Raw genomic sequence first — 21,448 nt, forward strand, 5'->3', positions numbered from 1 at the left:
AATTTAACAACTTCCTTCTTTTATCAGAACTCCAAAGCCATCATCAAGGAAACACTCCAAATTCACCTCACTCCAAACCTAAATGTTTCACTCTACTTCTTGGACAAGTATAGCAAGAACTTCTATCACACTGGATCTTATAAATAGATTTGGGTCATAATAGTATGTAGAATTAAACAAAAAAATAAAATGTCAGGAATATTAACAGCAAGTAGTCTGCTACAGATGAGAGAAACTATAGAATATAAACAGAAAAAAAAATATTTTCATTTTAATTTACTTAAGCCACCAACACACCCACAAACTGATTCAATCAGATAACAGTTTTCCCCAGGCCTCTCATTCATTTTGCATAAAATGCTATATTTAGAAAATATACATTATTTCCAATCATTTAGAAAAGAGAAGTTATTTCCAAATATCAATAAAATTATTACCATCTTCAAATGTGAGCTCCATCCTATTTTGTGGAGAACTTCATCGCATTATGTGGTTTTGGACTGCTGTCATGTCCAACTGTTTTCTAGTGCAGGTAAGTAACATGACTAGTATGGAACTTTTGTAAATACTTTTCTTTCTATGTCTTTGTGAATTTCTCCCAGTCTTGCTTGTTCGGTTCCAGTGGTATTCATTTTGGAGGAGGGTTGCTTATTTTTATTTTACAAATTATGGGTATATGTACTGTGTGTCTGTACTAACAGACTGAATATAAAAGAGTTCATCCTACATAATAAGTGTATGTGACAACAGCTTTTAGACAGTTTTCAGTTTTGCCTCAGTTTTTTTGTGTCTCAAACTACTCAAAGACCCCCTCCATTGGGCAGACAACATTTGTCTTTGGGAAAGAGGGTTTTTATCAGCAGTCCTCATCCTACACCTGTGGTGGAATCCTTAGATATCTTGGACTAATAAGAGGATCAGGAACGTGGCTACTGAGTTTCTTGTAAACAAGGATATAGGCTTTGAGCTTGGTATGTAGGAGACTAGTGTTCAGAGCAGAAAACAACTCAAGTGTACTTACCTCTGACTGTTGCTGAATACATACAGTGCTATGTTCTGTATTACCTACTCTCCATTAAACAGTAGCTCCATACTCTCCAGAAAGAGTAACTTTAAACTACAGTGTATAACCCCACTGAAATCCAGATGAGAAGCAACAGAAGTGTGTAAAATCCAGGTCTGGTCATCACGTACCAGCATGAGTCATAGGGCTTTAGCCAGATGGACACGGTAAACAGGAAACCTTAGAAACAGTACTGTGGAAAAACATCAGGGACCTCCAAATCAAAACATCAGGGGCCTCAAAATCATTCTTGAACTTCAAATATTTAATTCTTTGCTATTTTTCACGTACAGCAAGAAACAGGCATCTGTTGCTGAAACTCCAGGGAGCATGTCTTTCAAATAAATTCTAAAAGTGCACCTGAGAGCACTGGAAAATGGCACATGAGAAACAGATGGGGGCACTGGTAGAAGTCATTGCTTTCTTAAACTGAATATTTACCTTTTTCAGTGCCGTATTCTGGACGCTAACCAACCATATGTAAACTATTACGTTTATGCATTTTATCAAGAAAGGACGGGCTTTTCTCCTGCCTTTGGGAAACCTGAATCATTACAAATTCTTCATTTGACAAAAAAAAAGGGCTATGTAAAATGAAGTGCTCCCTCCAGAGCCATGTAGTTTCTATGCTCTTCTGTATTTTGCTTTTACAAAACGTATCACTACAAGCGTATCTTATGTGACAGGATCTTATTTGGAAAACAAAATCAATATACCAGGTTATGCAAGGATTGCTCTGATGTCTGACAGTATTATTTCACATTTCTCGCATGTAATGAATAGAGACACAAAGTTTAACAATTATTAATATAGTATAATCTCCTATCTATGTATTTTAGGAAAAAGCTTAGGATCTTGAAGTCTAAAAAAGAAGCACTCTTCCTCATTAACTGTTCGATATGGGTACAGATTAAAGAGAAGATCATCTTGCAGAAACTTGCTTTCCATAAATAAATAGCTTTGTATACAGAAATCAAGAGCTGCAGAAATCTTGATTGCAGCAAAATATGTTAATGGATACTACTAAAAAATAAAGTGTAAGGTCAAGGAAACTGTAAATCTAATGCTCTTACATCATCATGCTCATTCAAGAATTTTTAAAATTAGTATAAATATCTCATTTAAATTGCACCAAGACCAGAGCTGTCACCACAGTTGTCTACTTGGTATGCAAGCACTATCCACATTTTCTGCTCAAAAAAAATAGAGAAATGTCATGTTTTACCTAATGTCATGTAGCAGGAAACAGAAATCAAATCCTGTTCTATGACCACTTGACATTCAGAGCCCTTCAGAATCCACTTCCTAATATTTTTCTCCTCTCTTGTCACCCCCTCCTCTTTCAACACACAAATCACTCAAGTCCTCTAACTTCTTGTATTCTTGTTCACTGTTTCCTTTCATGCTGCTAATACATTTGAAGTTCCCTTTCTGAACCAAGGTACAGCTTCTCTTTTATTTACTAATGCTTATCTTAAAACACATTCCTCCATGACTGTCATGGGCTATCACAGATGTCCCTGTGTGTAACAAGTTCTCAATCCTTACCCATATCTGAAGACAGCTTTTCAGCCTCTCTAGCCTAGTGCCATTGGGTTGCCAACACACAGTAATTACATATTGCTCTTACTCCAGTGCGTTAAAAACTTTTTCTTCTTACTACAGAAAAGCATTCACTGTCAAAATAAGTTAATATAAACAGCATATTGTTAACCATCTTTATATTACTATTCATTTATGCAGCTTCTAAATCCTTGCATTTACTATACTGTCTACCTAATTCATCAAACCCTTCAGGCTGGAAATACATCTTTTCAGAGGTCTTTAAAATTCCCAATGCACTGCATGGCAACATAAAATAAATAAGTACTATATAGTTCATTAAATAAATTTGAAAAAAAGCAGCATTTCTATATATAATCAACAGAAGATTTAAAGACAAAGTTTGTTTTCTAATAAACACAGATGAAAGAAAAATAACAAAGTATCTTTGCACCTTTCATAGTATCAAAGCAAGTTGGTACTATGAGAAAATAAATGTCAAATATGCTCCCTTTCTGGCAGTGCTGAAGGCCATGTTGTATGGGGCTTTGAGCAGCCTGGTTCAGTGGAAGGTGCCCCTGCCCATGTCAGGAGGGTTGGAACTAGACGAGCTGTAAGATCCCTTCCAACCCAAACCATTCTATGATTCTACGATATACCTCATTGCTGTAAAGCTAAAATGTACTTCAAGAGAAGGAAGATCATGTTACAGAGTTCCTATTACTATGTTTCTCTTAAGTTTTAAAAACTGCAAGGGAATATATTTGCCTTTTATGTGATATATTTTTTAGGTGCAACAAAGGCAATGCTAAAGATGATAAACTTCGGCATTAAAAAAGTACTCTTAAAAGGCTGGAATCTATCCCATCTAAAGGTGAGATGTACATCTCAATTTTAAGAAGTTCATGGAGCTTTATTAGAAAGTTTAGATAGTTTATACTCCTCTACACTTCTCTGTCTATAACACAGCCTTTGTTCACAGGATGCTGCTTTTGCAGTTGTTGGAAATCTAGTCAGTTTAGCCAAATGTTCCTGGAGTACCATTCATCTCATCCTGAAGCAGACATGTAAAATAGGTCAGATCAATTATGTCCTATAAGTACCTCTCTCTCTTCAATAATTATAAATGGTCCACAGAGTGACTGACTCAGCTACAGGCATTTGAAGCGAGATGAATCCCAAACCCCACAAAATACTGTTCTGCAGAAGTTTTCTCAGTGAAATAATGTTGAAAATTTTTTTACCAAAAGATATTTAAACAAAAGTAAATAGCAACAGAATTTAATCTAATACAGTCTAATTTCTAAGAAAGTACTAGATTGCTAAGGCTGAAAAAGAATTTGTTTGCATGGTATTATTTATCATAGTGTTTGTCAATAGGCATAACTTCCAGTCTGTCCAGGATTAGGAAAATATTGGAAAATTGAGCAGAACCCATTTTTGCTGTGATTCCATCTAGAGGACTGATATCTACACATTTTGTAATCTTTTGATAAAGCTGCTGCTTTTGAAAGCACATAAAAGTACACCAATTTTATTGAAACCCACATACTCTTTGAAGACAGTTGGCAAACAGGCTTTTTTCTTGCTATGGTAAAAACAGACAAGGCAGCTGATACTTCAAGAAGGAGAAGTAAAAGCATAAAAATCTCACTTCCATGACGATTCCATTCACATTCTCCTCTTACCTAAGCAAAATTTAAAGATTGTGGTATTTTGTTTGTTTAAAACAAAACCAACTAACTTCTCTGAACATTCTGATCCTCATATAAACTAAAGCTGTTTCAAAACTATCAACAGGACTTTGAACTTAAAATGCGGTTTTCAGAAAATCAAGGTTCTACAGGATACTTCTAATGAAAAGCTTCACTGGAGAAACTTAAATATTTCAGGTAACTGAATCAAAATATTTAATTTAGGGTCAATTTAAGACTACAACTGAGCCATATATGATCAGCGTGACTTTCATTTCAGGTGTTTCAAATCTCCCTTCTTCACTCCATCAATGCCTCATGGTTAAGTTGAACAAGGAATCCTGACCCAAGAACAAGACCAGGGCTTCTATTTCAGAGCAGTAACTCAGCAATTTCCCTCCTTGGCATTATGGGCATGCTAGAATCTGAAGATACAATTTCTAGCACCAGGTGTAGGAATACCTTCTCTCTGCACTCAGGCTGAAAAATCTGGCAGCTCGGGCTGACAAAATTCAGTGTTACCTTTAAAAATATTATTTAATGTTTCAGAATTTTGCCCGTTCAAAAAATAATCTTTTTTAAAAGATTCTATTCCATTAAAACATCCTCATTCTTCAATTTTGTCTTGATACGGAGCAAAAAACAAATGCTGAAATATGAGAAGCTCCCATAAGAAAAAAAAAGCAAATGTTGAACAGATAAAATGAAAACCTCCTCAAGGAACAGCCTCTGCTGCAACTAAGGTGCAAAAGAGGAAAAAAGAAAACTATAGAGGCAGAACCATCCCAAAATACCATTTATTTCTTTGTTCTGTTGGCTTCTGTAAAACATAACTTCAGTATCTGTACTGCACTTAAGGTTTTAATCCAGTGATCGCACAAAACTAATGGCTCAAGAAGGTAAAAAGAGCAGATACATGGTATCTAATAGCATACCGCAGTTGGGAACAATCTGAGATTTCTTGCTCTTCAAGTAAAAGCTCACAATAATTGTTCAAATAACCTACATACAACAGCCAAAATGAGAAAAACAACAGCCACTTTCTGTCACTGTAGTAATTTTTGGTGAACAGTTAAATGTATTTTTTCTTTTGCGTTATCCTTATTTTAAAGAAAGTGATAAGTACGTATCTAAATGCTCATTTTAGAACAAAGGTGTTCTGATAGAAGATTCAAGGAGCTGTTTTGTTTTCAACTGCATATCCAGACAAATAGAAGGACTATTAAAAGGAACAAAGATGCTTCATTTTTGTTAAAATGTCTCACCTTCTTCCTTTAAAAAAGCCTTCCAAAGTTATACTTCTTTAAACTGTGTGACTTACGGGTTACAAAATATTAATGGCTCTTCCTGGAGCTGTACTTCCTTTCTCATTGATATTATCATCTTTTGTTTGCTTTCTAGCACCTGACTATTTTAAGACTTTGTTCATTTGTGAAGGTAAACAAAGGCAAGGGAAAAATGGGTTCAGCTGAGGTTACAATATCCATCTACCTGGTATAAGAAAATGATAAATCAGCAAAAATATACACCTAGTGTACCTCTTACTACTTTATTGAATCACATATTTTCTGAGCGCACTATGGAGCTATTTTGTCTTTAAATTCTTACAATTAATTCTTACAATGTAATCTTCCCTCACACAGATGTCACACAATGGTACAGTTTTATTATTTCACACCCATTTGAGGAAAAATGTATTTTCTTCTGTTCTTTATGTGCAAAATACAGTACCCCAGATTAGTATCTCGCAAATTCTCATAAACTGAATAGGAATGGATATCACCAGCACTCAAGTCAAACCTCCACATTACACAAGTGCTGCAGAAAACATAATTCTATGAAGGACACATCCTTCTAGAACCGTGCTACCACACAGAACCGCTACGCAATCTTAAACTGCTGCCTTTTGCAGCAGGGAGCAGGTGAAATTATAGTATTGCTTAGGTGGGCAGAATGATCCAGCTCAACAACCCATATTACTTGAAACGTGCTTTCTGTCTTGATGTAATGTCTTTCCATTCCCACTTTCTCTTCTGTACTGAAATCTAAAGCACAATGCAAAGGCACGAGTCTTTTCTGCTACCAGAGTTAGTTATAGATTTTCCATAGCTATGGAAACCCAGCAGGAGTACTTTAATATAGACTAGAGACTTCTGGCCAGAACACAGTTCCAAAAAAAAAAGCCTGAACATTTAACCTAGTGTATTTTATGCCCACACTTGGCAGGGAAAACTCAGTACTGTATTAGCAGGTTTCTAGCAAAAATCCACTCCATTTTGTTTCTTATAAAATCTTAAGTTACTTGGGGCCTAATGAGCAAATACTGACAGAAGTTTTGATTCACAAACACTGTGACTATACTCTGTTTGTGTATATCTGCTCCCACAATATTTGTTCACTTCAGAATTGTTCTATCATTAGTCAGAATACCCTCAGGACTGCAAGTCTCTTGTTTCCACCAGTCTATTGAGAAACACAGGCATTATGTGGAGGACGCTCTTTGAGGTTACTCGCTTTTGCTCTAGTCAAAAGTTTCTTAGGAGCAAACCATAAACATACATACACATACCATAGAGATTAGACCAAAAGCTGTCTCTTGCAGTGAACAGTAGAAGTTGCCAATGAAAAGAGGGTAAGAAAGGGGCAATACACCATGACATACACCTTTGCATGACCTTCCTATTTGCCAGCTACCCTCCACTGTTGGACAATCTTCTGATCCATAAGGCCTCACACCAGTCTAGAGAGTGGACCCACCCATAGAGATGCATCCCTCAGCAGATGCACAGATAAAGGGAATCATCGCTCCATTATTAATTTAAAGCCTTATATAATAGAATAGCAAAATATTACTGCAGGTAAGACTCTTAAAACCAAAATTCACTGAAACCATCCTTTTTATCTTTGTACCACTTGACTATTATTGATAATTAATTCCACAAATACCATATATGATTGAAACCAAAATCTTACTGTGAAATCTGGAAAAGATTCAATCACTAAGGATGCTAAAGCTTTTTAATTTAATCCTAAAAATATTACTTCACTGTTGCTACAGTAACATCTTCTTAATAAGCCCTTTAAACACTCTCTTAAGAGAGTTTTAGGTCAAGTTAAAAAACAGAGACAAGCTCGTCAGAGGAATACATTTTATATTCAGTATGAGCAAGAATGAAAGAGAAAAGGTGAACTCAAGTTTTTAGCTATTTCCATAATGGCTTCTCACTTGCTGTGGTCTGTCCCACTTTCTTTCCCCTTAGCCACCCAGTAGTCTCTCTTCTGAGGAGAGAATTCTCAGTTGCCTCTAAAGGAAAATTCCTAATAATTTTTTATCCTATAGCAACTTACTATCTTCATTAAAAAAAAAAAAATCTTAGATTTGCAAAAAGATATATTTGCAGATATAAGTTTGCACCTCCTGAGATGAGACCAAGAATAAAAAGCTATTTCCAATTTGTCACATATGGAGAGGATAGATAATATATGAACTGAGAAATTGCAGAGTGAATAAAAAATTCATTCATGAGGCACCTGGGGATTCTAACATGAATTTATATTTATTTACTGTATGATACCTATGATATGATGATTTCCACATAATATCTGGTGCTCTCTAGGTCAGAGAGAAGACCGTCTAGGCATCAGGGTCATTTTTCTAGGGGAGAGTTTGCAATACGTATAATGGGGAACATCTTTGGAAAAGGAAGAGCAACCTCTTTCAGTTTTCACGGAGTTGTAAAGCTTCGTTTAGTGGATTATGTGTTTAAACTTAAACAGGGGAAGTTCAGGACAGATATAAGGAAGAAGTTCTTTACTGTGAGGGTGGTGAGACACTGAAATGGGTTGCCCAAAGAAGTGGCAAATGCTCCATCCCTGGCAGTGTTCAAGGTCAGGCTGGACAGAGTCTTGGGCAACATGGTTTAGTGTGAGGTGTCCTTCCCCATGGCAGGGGGCTGAAACTAGATGATCTTAAGGTCCTTTCCAACCCTAACTATTCTATGATTCTATGATTATTGGCACCAATCCAGTTTCAGAGAAATATTCACTTCATTTGCACCTTCTCAGATGCAGGTTTTTACAGTTCTTCCCAAATGTCACCAGATACATATTCACTGGAGGACAATGAAAACCAAAGCTTCTAACTCATGCAAAAGTTGTATGCTATATCAATTTTAACAACGTAAATGAAATACAAAGTATTGTTATTGCAGAAGGTGCTTCAAATAGCTGATTCAAAACAATTTGATGAATTCCTATCTAGTTTTATTTTAAGAACCCTGTTCTAATTATCTTATCTGGAAATGCGAGAGATTCTTTAAGTAACCTTAAAAATGTACACAGGTGACAGCACAATGCAGTTTGTTGTTACATATTTTTCTAGTGTATCAAATTTTGATGTCATTAAAGTGCTTAATTATCAAAGAAATGAGTGAAATAAAACTCCTGATTCTACAAAGATTCCAGATACAATCAAAACGGCTGTGACCTATTTTTTCCCCTGCTTAAAGCAAAAAGAGTTAACAGTCCTGTTTACTAACTGACAACAGTACTTACCTATAGTTAGGCGCATGATTAAGTATTTGCATTGGTAATTGGAACCAAAATTAAACAGACTTAATCATAGCTTTCAGGTAATAAACTATTATAGAAACAGCTCTCCTGTGACTTATGACGTGAAAAAAAAAAATCACCATAATTCTTGACATATATTATTCATGAATTAAATGTGACTAAAAATAGGTTATGAATAAATGTAATGTAAAATATTGCAGAATACTTTTTAACTAGTGTTAAGAAACTACAGAAATTAATTAGATTAATGAAGTTAATCTATTTCCAACAGAGCTGCCAGTTCACTGATTTTTTTACTTACAAAGACTAGCAAAAAGGAAGTTGTATATTGACTCCAACATAATAGACATTATTATAATACACTAACTTCCAGCTTGCCACATTTAAAGGTTATTTATTCCTGACACACTCTCTAACCCCCTTTTTTCTGTTTTTGTGTTTGTCATCATATCTGACTTCTATCAGCATTTATTGATTTCATTTATACATATTTGTATAATTAATTTCTGAAACTTTATAAGAAAGTCATGTATTTTATCTAACATGTATCCAGGAAGTATCGCATCTGCAGTCTATAAATTGTTTGATTTTTTTGTTTCTTTTACAAACTGGTATTTAGTTGACATCTTCACAACTTGGAAGGACTTTCCAAAGGTAACATGGTGATGGTGAAGCTGGTCAGAGGTCTGTTAGCATAGCTGACAAGAGCTGAAGAGTCTGGAAGGTGGAAAAAAATGCCAGGTATGAACGATTCTTCACTCAGCAGAAACCACAGTAGAAAGATAGATTCCTAACCTCAAGTCAGTAACCATTTTGGAGAAAGAAAGCTGACCAAAAATAATGTCTCTGGGAAATTTCAATAAACATTTTGATAATTAGGTTAATCTTACAGTCTGGTGAAGAAAACAAGCACTATTACCGGTGTAAGAATGTTACGTGAATTTTTCTGCACCTATTTCTTTGTATAATAGTTGTTTTACTGAACTCACCATACAGTAGAATAGTTGCTGTCTTTTCATTTGTAGATGAAAGTTGTCCAGTACCAAGGAGTAACAACTTTGGTGTGGATGGCAAACTACAGAACACTAGGGCCCTCTGCTTTCCAGTGAGCAACAACCCCAAATAAAGTAACACACCCAACACTCACACCTTGTTCTACAGGATGAGCGTTACGAAATGATAAACCACCAAACTCCGTCCTTTGGCAAGAAGAATTCTCTCTACTGAGAAGAGGTAAGTAGAGTATCTTTGTCAAATAGCAGGAAAACACGGTAGCTGCCAAGCAAGGTTGTCTTCCAGACTGCACTTTCACCTAAAAGCAAGTTGGTGTTATTCTGATAATGGATGGCCAAAAACAAAGATAATGAATAACAGGAAGCCCACCCTGTTAAAAAAGTGTTAGGTTTCCAAACATATGTACACCCAAATTCAGATTTTGTCAGCTTACTGCAGAGGCTTAAGTGAGGCTCATCCCCCCTTCACATGCACTACTGTTTAATTTAGTCTCTCTTGCATGACCTGCAAGTTAAGAGAAAGAAGCACAGCCATGCCCCTTGTAACAACCTGCTTAGCCACCCCACCACTTGGGTAGCTGATCATTTCAGAGCTCTTCCCTATCTGCTGAACTATGAAAATACTTCCATAATCTGAAGATGATAAAGTATTGTTCTAAAATTCTCTCAAGTAATTCTTCAATTAAGAAAGTTTGACAACTGGGTGTGATCAGCCCCTTCATTCAAGATGAATCAGATCCTTCATAAAAGCTGTGTGTTCTGCTTTCTAAAAGCCATTTGACAGCTGTTTATTCTCAAGCCTGTGTGGTGTGTCCATTTCCTCCTCGCTTCCCAGTTATTTACTTTCAGATTGTAAACTCATTAGAGCAGGTGTTAGAGAAACAAAAGAAAATGGAGAGAAAAGAAAAAAATAAGCCCTTAACTGTAGATCTATGTCTTCTTGAGGGGCATAAATCCAAATACATATAGTACTAAAACAACCTTCCCAATCTGCTTTTAAAATGCTATTTAATTATAGCATTAAAAATTTTATACTGTCTAAAAGTGTGAGCAATTGCAGCTTTTAAGATGGAAATTCACCACAATCACTTACCTTTGTTTTTTCCTTCAAAAATTTCTGTTTTCATTATTGCTATGTTTATTTTGAATAGGCAGATTTTATAGCTGCCCTTTGGCACTGGAAATCACCCCCTGCTTGCAATGTATGTTGGTGAACTGCAATTATAACCTGACATAGTTAACCAACATAAACCTCCAGATAGGTATTACTAACAATATTTTAACAACTTTGAAATTTCGCTTCATAATTGAGGAAAGGCGAAATTGCCAAATCTGACCCCAGATTTCAAGGGTAAAAAAAAAAAAAAAAAAACAACACCTCAGACATTTCTTAAATACAGACCAAGCAAAAAGCAAAAATTTAGTATTAATACCCTGTGCCAAAGAATTATTTTTTTTTTTGGGGGGGGGGGGGATATCTCTGTCAACCATGTCACTAACTCCAAGATCTGATCACCTAACTAAATGCTGGTGATATTTACCTTGATATCTTGGATTCATTAATATCCAGGTATTTCTAGAAATTCATGACAGATGTATAATTGCCACATATCTCTTTTCCTCTCCATTTTTAGTTCTTTCAGGACATAAGTAAGAAGTGGCATAGTCACTGATGACTACAGCCTTCTCCAACAAATGGAAGGAGTTGTTATAATCCACAGGGTGATACCATGAAAGTAAGAACCTGTTTAGCTGAGAAGCTGGGATGAACTGAGACAGGTCTCAGAAGTTTGACATAATATTTTGCTAGTGTAAGTAAGGCATTGCACTGACTACATACCGAGAATACTAAGATGTGCTACAATCTAGAAAACGGAGATTTTATGAGTAATTGTTCACTGAAGATATTTCATAGCTAACATCTATCATATCAGATATTAAATAAAGCCATAAAATAAACAGCAAGTATATAGAGTATTCCATAGTCTAAACAAAAATTATAACAATTTTGCCAAGAGAAATACAGCATAATGTATACATTCTTTAAAAAAACAGAAGACATTCACATTCTTTGGTTGTGACGTATCTGAATTAATCAAAGGTTATAAACTTTGATGCCATATTTTTAATTCAACACTGAAGAGTAAATAGAATTTAATGTCTAAGTTACAAAGCAATTCTGTAAGAAAGGCCAGGTTAATAAGAGACTACCTTTTAAAAGGACACAAGTCAAAGTTTCACGCCATGGAATGCTCAGGGGCAATTGTGGTATGAACTAATCCTGTGCCTGAACCCATCTCCCTGTTGCATTTCATGGATACCAGCACTCGTAACAGCACTGGTTTCACTGCTTGTGAGCAAGGCTGTGATTGAGATTCCTTTCTTTTTATTTGTTGTTGTTTCAGCCAAATCAATACCCTTTACAGAGACAAGATCAAGCAGCCACTGGCAAGAATACCATAAATGTTTGTTATTGCCAAACATTCTGTACTGCAAAGCTGCAGCCTGATAATAGTTGAAAAAACACAGGCAATTCCTTAACACACAAACTCTTCCTCAGGCCTGAAGATGAGGCATGGCCTTCTGTTGTCTGAAACAGCTGCTTGGAGTCTAAGTGAATTGAATTAACCAGCTAAAATAGTTAGAGAGAAAAGGTAGCCCTCCTGGTGCAGAGCAGAATATTAACAAGAGAAGTTATAATACCTTTAGTCCTTTTAGGAAAGCAACAGATAGACAGGTAATTATCTCCTGCAGAATAATAAGTGCAGAAGATGTCTGTGTGCCTGAAATAAAAACTATCACAAGATTGACTTTCATAAGGCATTTTGTAGAATTTCTTGAAGTTCAGACTTGAAAGATCAAATATTAATGGGTGGGGAGGGGAATGTAAAAATGGGGATTTTTGTATCCAGGTATTTCCTGGCTTTTGTTGAACTTTGTGAGTTTATTCCAGTATGTAGTGCATGTTTGGTCTCAGTTCCATTGTTTTCTATGAGAACATCTGGAAGTATATTACATTTCGGGAGACACATATATCTCTGTGCATTACTTTGTACTTGTTGGCTATGATTTCAAGCTTATGTAACTGTCATTGCACGCTGTTAAACTGCAACTGAAAGAAAAGTCCTCACACCCACTACAACCAGCTGTACTTCCCACAAAACTTCTAGTTACTGGTTTTTACAGCTTAAAATAGCTTGTTTTATCAATGTATTAGTTTGAAGCAAAATAGGTATGCAACGTTAAGCACTAACTCTCCATTCAGAGAGACTGTGCACCAAAAAAACATGTTCAGTATTTTAAGTATGTTTCACTGAAAGAAACTAAAGGAGAAAACACAGTAAGATGCAATAATTTACTAAGCTACTTTACTTCTCATGAAATTCCTTCCCAAAAGGAATAAATTCTATGAAGTTAAACCCCTCTAATCTTTTCAGAAAAAAAGTTTCTAAATTTTTTTCTGAGCACAAGTGTTCTGAATGGCACAGTGTTATTGGGAATGCTATACTGCATTGACACTATGAAATGGTTGAGATCAAAATAGAGCCCTTCGACTCCCCTCACAAGTAAGGCCCTAAAACACACAAAAGAAAACTCAGTAATCCTATGTACAAATCAACATCCATGCCCTTCATGCTTTCTCTTGACTGTCCAAAACTAGTAAGTCTCCATGGTTCCTTTCTTTTGCTCTCTATTACCAGACACCTCTGCCATTTGCCTAGCTTACCTGCAGGTCCCCTGTTCACCTATCTCTTTTTAATTTCCTTGTTTATTCCATTACGCTCGCTTCTCCTCTTTCTCATTCAGAGGTCACCTTCATTTGTTTGCAATTATCAGAGGGTGATTTTCTCAGAGACATTTTTTCCAGCACTACTAATATCCTTCACCCACCTCACTAGTTTCATTCCCAGGTCCTCATGTGACAAATAGGACCTTTCTAAACAGCTTTCTTGCAAGACCTATATATCTCAAAGTCACGCTTGTGGTTTTGAAGTAATATAGTAGGTGACCCTCAACCAACCTAACTTTAGTTTAAGCTACTACATTAGTCTCACCTCAGTGGGGAGAAACAGGTTTTCATCACTCTTCAAATGTCCTTAACTCTCCCCAGATTTAACCTGAGCATCTGATTTTTTAATAGCTATGGTGCCATACCTACCCCTTAGATATTTACAGTCAGATACTCACCCTAGTCTGGGAAATTTATTAAGACAATACCAAGTGGACAGCAACAGCTGCATTCAAGGAGACATTTATCTGACCTATGTTAGATATGTACAGTTGGGTAAAATTAATTGAAATTAATAAACTAGACATAGGCTAAAAGCAGCCTAGAGTGATTAGCTCAAATAATTACATTTAATTAGATTAATCTGACCCCTTATATTAAGCAAAATAAATCCTTTCTATTCCCAGAGAAGATTCTCATTACCTACACACACCTCCTGACTCCATTTTTGCCACAGCTTTGGACTAAATGCACGAATTAATATTTCTATTTTGTGAATCCCTTTCTTTTCTTGCCACCTTGCCTCATTTTCTCATGTCACACACACTGGCCCACTGAACATCTCAGGTTTGCTGCTGCATTTGACCGTCTCTTCCATGAGAAAAAGTAACTCCACCCAATTTTAAGTTTACATCTTCATAGATTGTACACAGGGAAGCCACTGATCTCCGATCTCCAGTTCCAATAATTTTACTTCTTCTAAACATTTCATTCCTCATTTTCCTCTTTTAAGCATCCACATTTCCAACATGCCTCAATTCTTCTGCATCTCTTCTATTTCCCTGCAAACATCTTCTTTATCTGCATTTTCACCTTATTCTTCATTTGCAAACATAAAACTGCTTGACCAGCAACAACATTACTTACTGCCTTCCTAGATTTACTAATAATGACCATATGGAGCCTAACCAAATACACATACAGCTCAGCATAGTGTCTTTAACAGAAACTAGTAGTGGACTTTGCCTTTTGGATACTCCCTCATTTGCCAACTTTATCACCAAAACCAAATCAATATTTCCTCCAGTCTTTACTGAATGTGCTGCTAAATCTGCCTGTAAACAGCAATACAGATTTTAACAAGACATATACTGGTTTTGTAAGAATTTCAGAGAATTCATCTAAATTTTTGGCTACAGCATAAATGTAAATGAGCTGAAAATACATATCAGTTTCAGGAAGCTGGAATATATACTGCCCTTTGGCTTCCACAGGTGGTCTTACGGATTTGGAGACATGACCAGTGGTAATTACTTACATCTGATCTTGTGTTCGTATGCTCTCTCCAGCCAATGGAAATCTGATCAACGCAGGAGACCTCAACCCCCTGCTTATCAGTGAGCTCCACTCTCCTCAAGGCCTGCAGCTGCTTTTTTCACACCACACTGATGTTTATGAGCACTGCTGTTCATTGTAACAAAGTACACAGGTAACTGCTCATTTATCATTCCTGTGTCAACACTAACTACCCTTTGCTATTTTAGCAGACCTGACCAAATTTTCCAGAATCTAGGAACCAGGAGAAAACCAACTTCCTCTCAGCAGGCTGATAGATGGCATGTTACAATGATGGTGTGGGACGATGAAGTTTTGGTGATTGGTATTCCTTATTGGTAGCAAAAGAAAAAAAAGGAAGACAAGTAGAAATATCGTTTTTCATCTCACCAAATGCAGAGAAATGTTGGGGTAAACTCAGGTAGGAAGCAGAATGGGCTTGTATTACCAAAAACTTGTCTGTTTTCTGTCAATCAGTAAACAAAACTAAAAGAAAACTTTCTCCCTAGAGCAATCTCCTGTGAACAACCTTTACAGCACCCTGCAATGACTTCTTTTTACTCACAGAGAAATAATTCCCTTCCTGTCCTTTGAAACTTTCAACAAAACCAAGTCAGATCATAAAATGATACTGTAGAAGAGTCACAGCATGATGGCAAAAAAAAAAACATTAATGCATATTCTTACATTTAATTCAATGGAACTGACAGAGAGACATGCCTTGGTATCAACCTACTTTCAAGTTGCTTTCTAACATAACTGATTACTCAAGAAACATTTCTAGAATATACAAAAATACTTTTGATGAAGTGAAGCAGGCAGCTTCCTACACTGTACCCTCCATGTTCCAAACACACAGAACTGTCTTAATTAAATTATTTTGATGGCATTTTTATTTGCTAGCATTAGATCATAAATCACACTCCATCATCAATAACTACATCAAATCAACATAATACCAAAATATCCAAGTGCTTATGAGAAGTTCAAAATTAATGTAACTGGAAAGTTGGGCAATTTTATCTGCTGAACAGATGGTAACACTTTAATTCCCCTGCTTTCTCAGCCAGTCTGCTACAAGCCTCAACCAGCAGTATCATCCAAATGCTGCTGAAGTCAATGGGAAGGCTGACACTGACTTGAGTGAACTTCAGCTGAGCTCAGAAATGCTGCAAGAAGAAAAATTCATCCTCATAGATCTCCCAGACAGTTGACAATGATGGCTGAGAACAGTTATGTTGATCTTGTTACGTTAACATCCATCCAACAAGAACTAAAACAAGATACATTTTTTTGCTCTTTCCCATGAAACACCCACAGGCAAAAGCTCTTTGTCAGTACTTCCTTTGGGTGGTATTTGAAGCACGGACTGAAAAGGCAAAAACCAAGTATTTTTTCATCTGTCCTACTCTTTATTTCATTCTCTTGTAAGTTAAGAATCCACACTAGAGAACTGCTTTCCACCAACGGTAAGTGAAGACCCTGCCCTTGTAATTTCCTGCTTCTGATCGAGCACTTCAAACTCCTAACCCGTACCTAAAATATTTTTCAGCTACTAAATATGCTCACCATACTTTGTGAAAGTCCTACAATTAATATGCAACATTTTTAAACGTCTTTCAGTAAAGTTTCTATCCATTACATTCAAATCCTTGTGAAATGTAAGACAGTGTCCTTGCTCACTGTATTTGTCAGGTACCCACAGCTACAAGTTTAGAAGAATATTTCATGTTTATAAGTTGAAATGTGACCAACATGTATTTTTGTTATTTAAAAACTAAATTCACAGGCATTTGTCTTGAAAAGATTTTGCATATGGTAATTTGAATGCAACTTTGAAAAACCTTTTACATGGCATATGAAACAATTGTTTCCAGAAATTTCCACAGCATATTAAGGTACTCATTTAAGAAGAAAATGCAGCCTGAAAAATAGGGTTGCACACAGCACAAAAGATCAAATTATATTGCAAAATTATACTGGCATTCACTGAAGGTTACAAGCATCATTTTACACATTAGAGGTCAAAGTGAAGGCACTGCAGCAAACACACTCTTTTCTAACACATCTGAGGATAACTTCTGCTGTAAAGTATTAGTAGCTTAGAACTAATGTAACAATGTTGTTAGAAATGTTCACAGTTTACTCTGTTCCCGAGTTCTCTATCCAGCCTTTCTAATATGAAAATAAAATACGACTGCAACTTTCTGAATAGATTTGTCTACTTAAAAAAGCTGTACAACTGCATGGAAGTACTTTAATTGTTAGAACTCCAATTTTTACTGAAGTAACTGCTTAGTGCTTATTGAAGTACATTTTAACTGCTTCACCAAACTAATCATTTGCTGATAAGAAAACATCTCATTAAAAAAAATATAAAAAGAAAAAAGTCCATACAACTATCACTACAGAGCAAAATAATCTAAACCTGTGGAGTTTAGCACCATGATCAGGATACGTTGCTCACAGATGATTACTTTGTAAAACACTTTAAAAGATGTTCCATAATCTTAACTGGACTATGTATTATAAACAAATAATTATTTAGCATACAAAATTCCCAGCTCCAGTGTTCAATCACAGAATAATGAACACTACTATGTAGTCAGCTGATTTTTTTTCTGTGGAAGAAGTAAGAATCTCTCTCCTGGGCTAAGCCTAGGCAAGAAATAGAGAGAGGGGAAGGGCTATACTTTTCCTCATTTGCTACTATTTCCTCTATAATGCTACTATAAATGTCAGGAAATGCAAGAATATCTGCTCTTGTTGATAATATCATCTTATAAAAACACATTCCCACAGGAAGTCTTCAAAGCCTTATGAATTATATGGGCAGAAACACAAATCCAAATCTTTTATCTTAACTGTAACTTTAAAACTTCCAATTTCTTAAACAAGTTTGTAAGTATGTTATAATATAAATAGTTCACCATTTGGAGATTATTACTATATAGAAAAGCATAGACAGAAGTTGATCAAAAAAAGTGGAAAAGAATGAAACTGGATGTAAAAGCATCCTATGAAATTGGAAAGGTCACAAACTTCTACTTATGCACCAGCTTTCAGGAAGACTTAATGAAACACTTAATAGAAACAAATTAATAAAAACCCTGTTTCTATAATTACATGGCTTTTAAGGCAGTTTTCAGCACATATTATAGAGGTTTTATAATGCACCTGTGCTCAATTTTCAATTAAAGAAGATGGTACTGTGCATAAGAATCCAAATTCGTACCATCTACCTATAACCACAAATAACCCCAAACCTTAGATACCCGGTAAAATTACAGTTGCAACTCTGGGCACTGTTATGGCTAGAAATTGTTATCTCAAATTGAACAGAATCTACTGTAATAAATAGTTTGAACTCAAGATTAATGAGATCTGAAACACTGGTCAATAAAAGAAATACAAGAACTGAGGGAAGAGACAGCTAAATCTGTTTCACTTCCAGCAATGCAAACATTTTTCCGCATATTGTCACACACAATAAATCTTTTCCCATCTTTCACAGAGGTCCATGAGACATAAGTTAAGAAGTATAAAGGCTCAACTTGTTTACCTGCTATTGAAGTATCTCCGAATTATACCTTCCAGACCAGTGGATTCCCTATGTAAAATCAAGCCTGCTCTTTCCCCATTCCCTTCCGCACAGGGAAAGCCTTAACTGTGAGGCAGACACCCCTGCTGACGCAGGAACCCAGGGAAGCTACAGGGAAGTGACAAACACACAAACATTGTTTTGTAGCTACAACATGCTGAAAAAGATTTCTGACCCAGCTTACGTTAGAGAGAATCAAAATCTACTTTGAAAGCACGATGTACAGCCTATTGCATTATTAAAAGTAAAAATTACAGCTACTACTTTCAATATTTTTATGTATGCCTTCTCCACAGCAGATTAGGAGAAACAGTCTATATCTATAGCAACCAGGAGAGAGGAGGGAGGGATATATCCAGTCCACACCGTTTCTCCTTAAGGCCTTTCATCACTACCCTCACTATAGCAAACATTTAATAGCTCATTTGTATTGCCACTTGACTGAAGCCTCAGTAAAACCATGGTCAGCTTAATAAACAAAATATACATGAGGAAGACTGCACTGGTACTTCTGTGGGAGACTTCCTTTGTTTCTTTATTTTATATTTTATCTTAGAATAAGATTACTTAGGGAGAGCTAGTTTAGCTTTCACTCCCTGATGTCCATAACCATTCTAGATAGAAATTAAAATGGGAAAAAATACAAAATACTCCCAGTTATGATCTGGGCTTAAAGTGCATTTTGGAAAGATACTGCAAGTGAAATGAAACTGACTGTATTAGTAGATATCACTGGAGATAATTCTGGTGAGCAAACAGACGTGTGTCTCAGTGCAAGGAAAGGAACGCCAGAGAGACAGGCAGAGAATAGCATTGATCTTAAACACAGAGTTTGTTTCAGGATCCCTTCATGTTGCCGTGGGCCATTTTAGCAGGTGGGGATGTTCAGTGCAGATGGCACCTCCTAAAGGAGGAAGGGGTTGGTCCGAGAATATCTCAACAGAAAGAAGCTGCTTAGTGGTCTTTACTGGACAGCACCAGGGATCTGTAGACACCTCTGAAACAGGCTCAACCTGAAGCCAGTGCTGACTTCTACCTCCAGCAGAACGAGTTACGGGTGGACACCAGCAAAGAAGGCTGGGCTGCTTCTGGGGATTTATGGCCTGGGGATTTCCTGTGTTTGGAACTATTAAGGGAGCTTTCGTGGGCTGAATCCACTAAACTGGGAGGAGGGTCAAATACGTAAGGCTGGATGCATTTTTGGTGGCTTGGCAGCGGTGCACCTCGACTTTAAGGTCCTCGTGATTGTCTCGGTGGAAGTTTTCAGTATGTGAGGACACTGGCTGAGACCAGCTCCTCAGAGGTGTCCCAGAGATCCCGCCGGGACACCCCGCTGGGGCTGCTGGATACGGGACCAGCCTTGGGCTGACCAGGGATCGGCGGGGATAGGAGTGACCCACGAGGTGTGAGGGGCCGGGAGCCGGTAGCGAAGGGCCGGAGGACAGGGACCCTCAAGCGGGAGCCGCGCCATAAGGAGACGGAGGACGGGGCCCCTCAGCGGGATCTGTTTGTCACGGACCGGAGAACGGGGTCCCTTACAGAGAGCCGGTCGTGAAGGACCGCAGGACGGGCCCCTCGCCCGCAGCTGTGCGGGCGCGGCCACCGGGGGCCTGTCGAGCTGCCTCTGAGGAAGCTCTCGGGCAGCAGCGGAGAGAGGGAGGGGTCGGCGCGGCCCCGCTCCCCGTCAGCCCCACGCCTCCCGCCCCTCGCCCCACTCACCGATCCGCGCCTCGGCGGCGGCTCCGGCGGAGGGCAGTTGAGTGAGCGGGGCGGCGGCGAGGACCTGCAGCAGCGACGGCAGCAGCAGCGGGAGGACGGAGCCGAGCGCCCCCATCATGCCTGGCCCATCGCAGGCAGCTGTCCCGCTCCCCTGCCCGCCGCCGCCAGCCCTCACTCCATGCCGCCCGCCCGCCCTTTGCCGTCCGCAGCCCGCAGCCGCTCCCTGGCTCCGGCGAGCAGCAGCCGCAGCAGATTCAACACCCAGGACAGCGACCAGCGCCGCCCGCCCGCCCCCTAGCCGGTCCCGCCCCGCCCCGGCCCGGCCCGGCCCGCCCGGCAGGCGCGGAGGGGGGGGCAACGAGCTCACCCTCCGCGGCACCGCCTCCCCGCACCGCGGTTCCCGCCCGCCCGGCCGCAGCGGGGGGCTCTGCCCTCCCTATCGGGATCGCGGGTTAGCGACCCCCTCCCTCCGGCAGAGCGAGGGCAGGGGACGGCCGCGGCCCCGAAAGCTGCGGCCGGCCCTGAAGGAAGCTCCGCCTCAGGCGGCCGTGAGCCTCCGGGCAGTGCCGTGCGCCGCCGGGCGAGGGGCGGCGGGGGTCGCTCCCGCCTGAAAAGCTGTGCGCTTGAATACCGCATAAAGATGGCTGAGAGTGCGGGGGGAGTTATTAAATGTGCCTGTTCCGCACACCTGTATGCAAAACCAACCCCTGTCAAAGTTTTACCCAGCGCTAGCTGGATGGATTCTCCCTACGGCCTCCTCAGAGTGCCTTGTTTACCACCGGTATTCCCACAGAAAATTACTCGCCATCGTGAAGGGTTTTCTGAGCCCTCAGGTAAACACCTCCCACAGCTGAGGTGTGTGCGCTTGCCCGGGAGATGTTCGCATGGGTGACATTTGTCCTCTACCTCCTGTCCCAGATTCACTCTGCATCAGTGTGAGTGCTCGGCCTGGGCTGCCAG

The 21,448-nt window shown here is 38.5% G+C and overlaps 1 protein-coding gene across 2 annotated transcripts in view; it reads right to left on the reverse strand.

The window, feature by feature from the left end:
- Positions 1–20,788, reverse strand: part of PTPRN2 (protein tyrosine phosphatase receptor type N2) — a 652,626-nt gene extending 631,838 nt beyond the window's left edge. For both annotated transcript variants that reach the window (XM_061349404.1, XM_061349393.1), the window contains exon 1: positions 20,489–20,788. In XM_061349404.1, the coding sequence (XP_061205388.1) occupies positions 20,489–20,606 (118 nt within the window). In that variant the 5' untranslated portion in view covers positions 20,607–20,788. The remainder of the gene's footprint in view (positions 1–20,488) is intronic.
- Positions 20,789–21,448: the final 660 nt, after the last annotated feature.

Source organism: Neopsephotus bourkii, unplaced genomic scaffold, assembly GCF_033783945.1.
Source record: "Neopsephotus bourkii isolate Nb327-2 ecotype Australia unplaced genomic scaffold, CSIRO-AGI_Nbou_v1 NB_53, whole genome shotgun sequence".
Classification (NCBI taxonomy): domain Eukaryota; kingdom Metazoa; phylum Chordata; class Aves; order Psittaciformes; family Psittacidae; genus Neopsephotus; species Neopsephotus bourkii.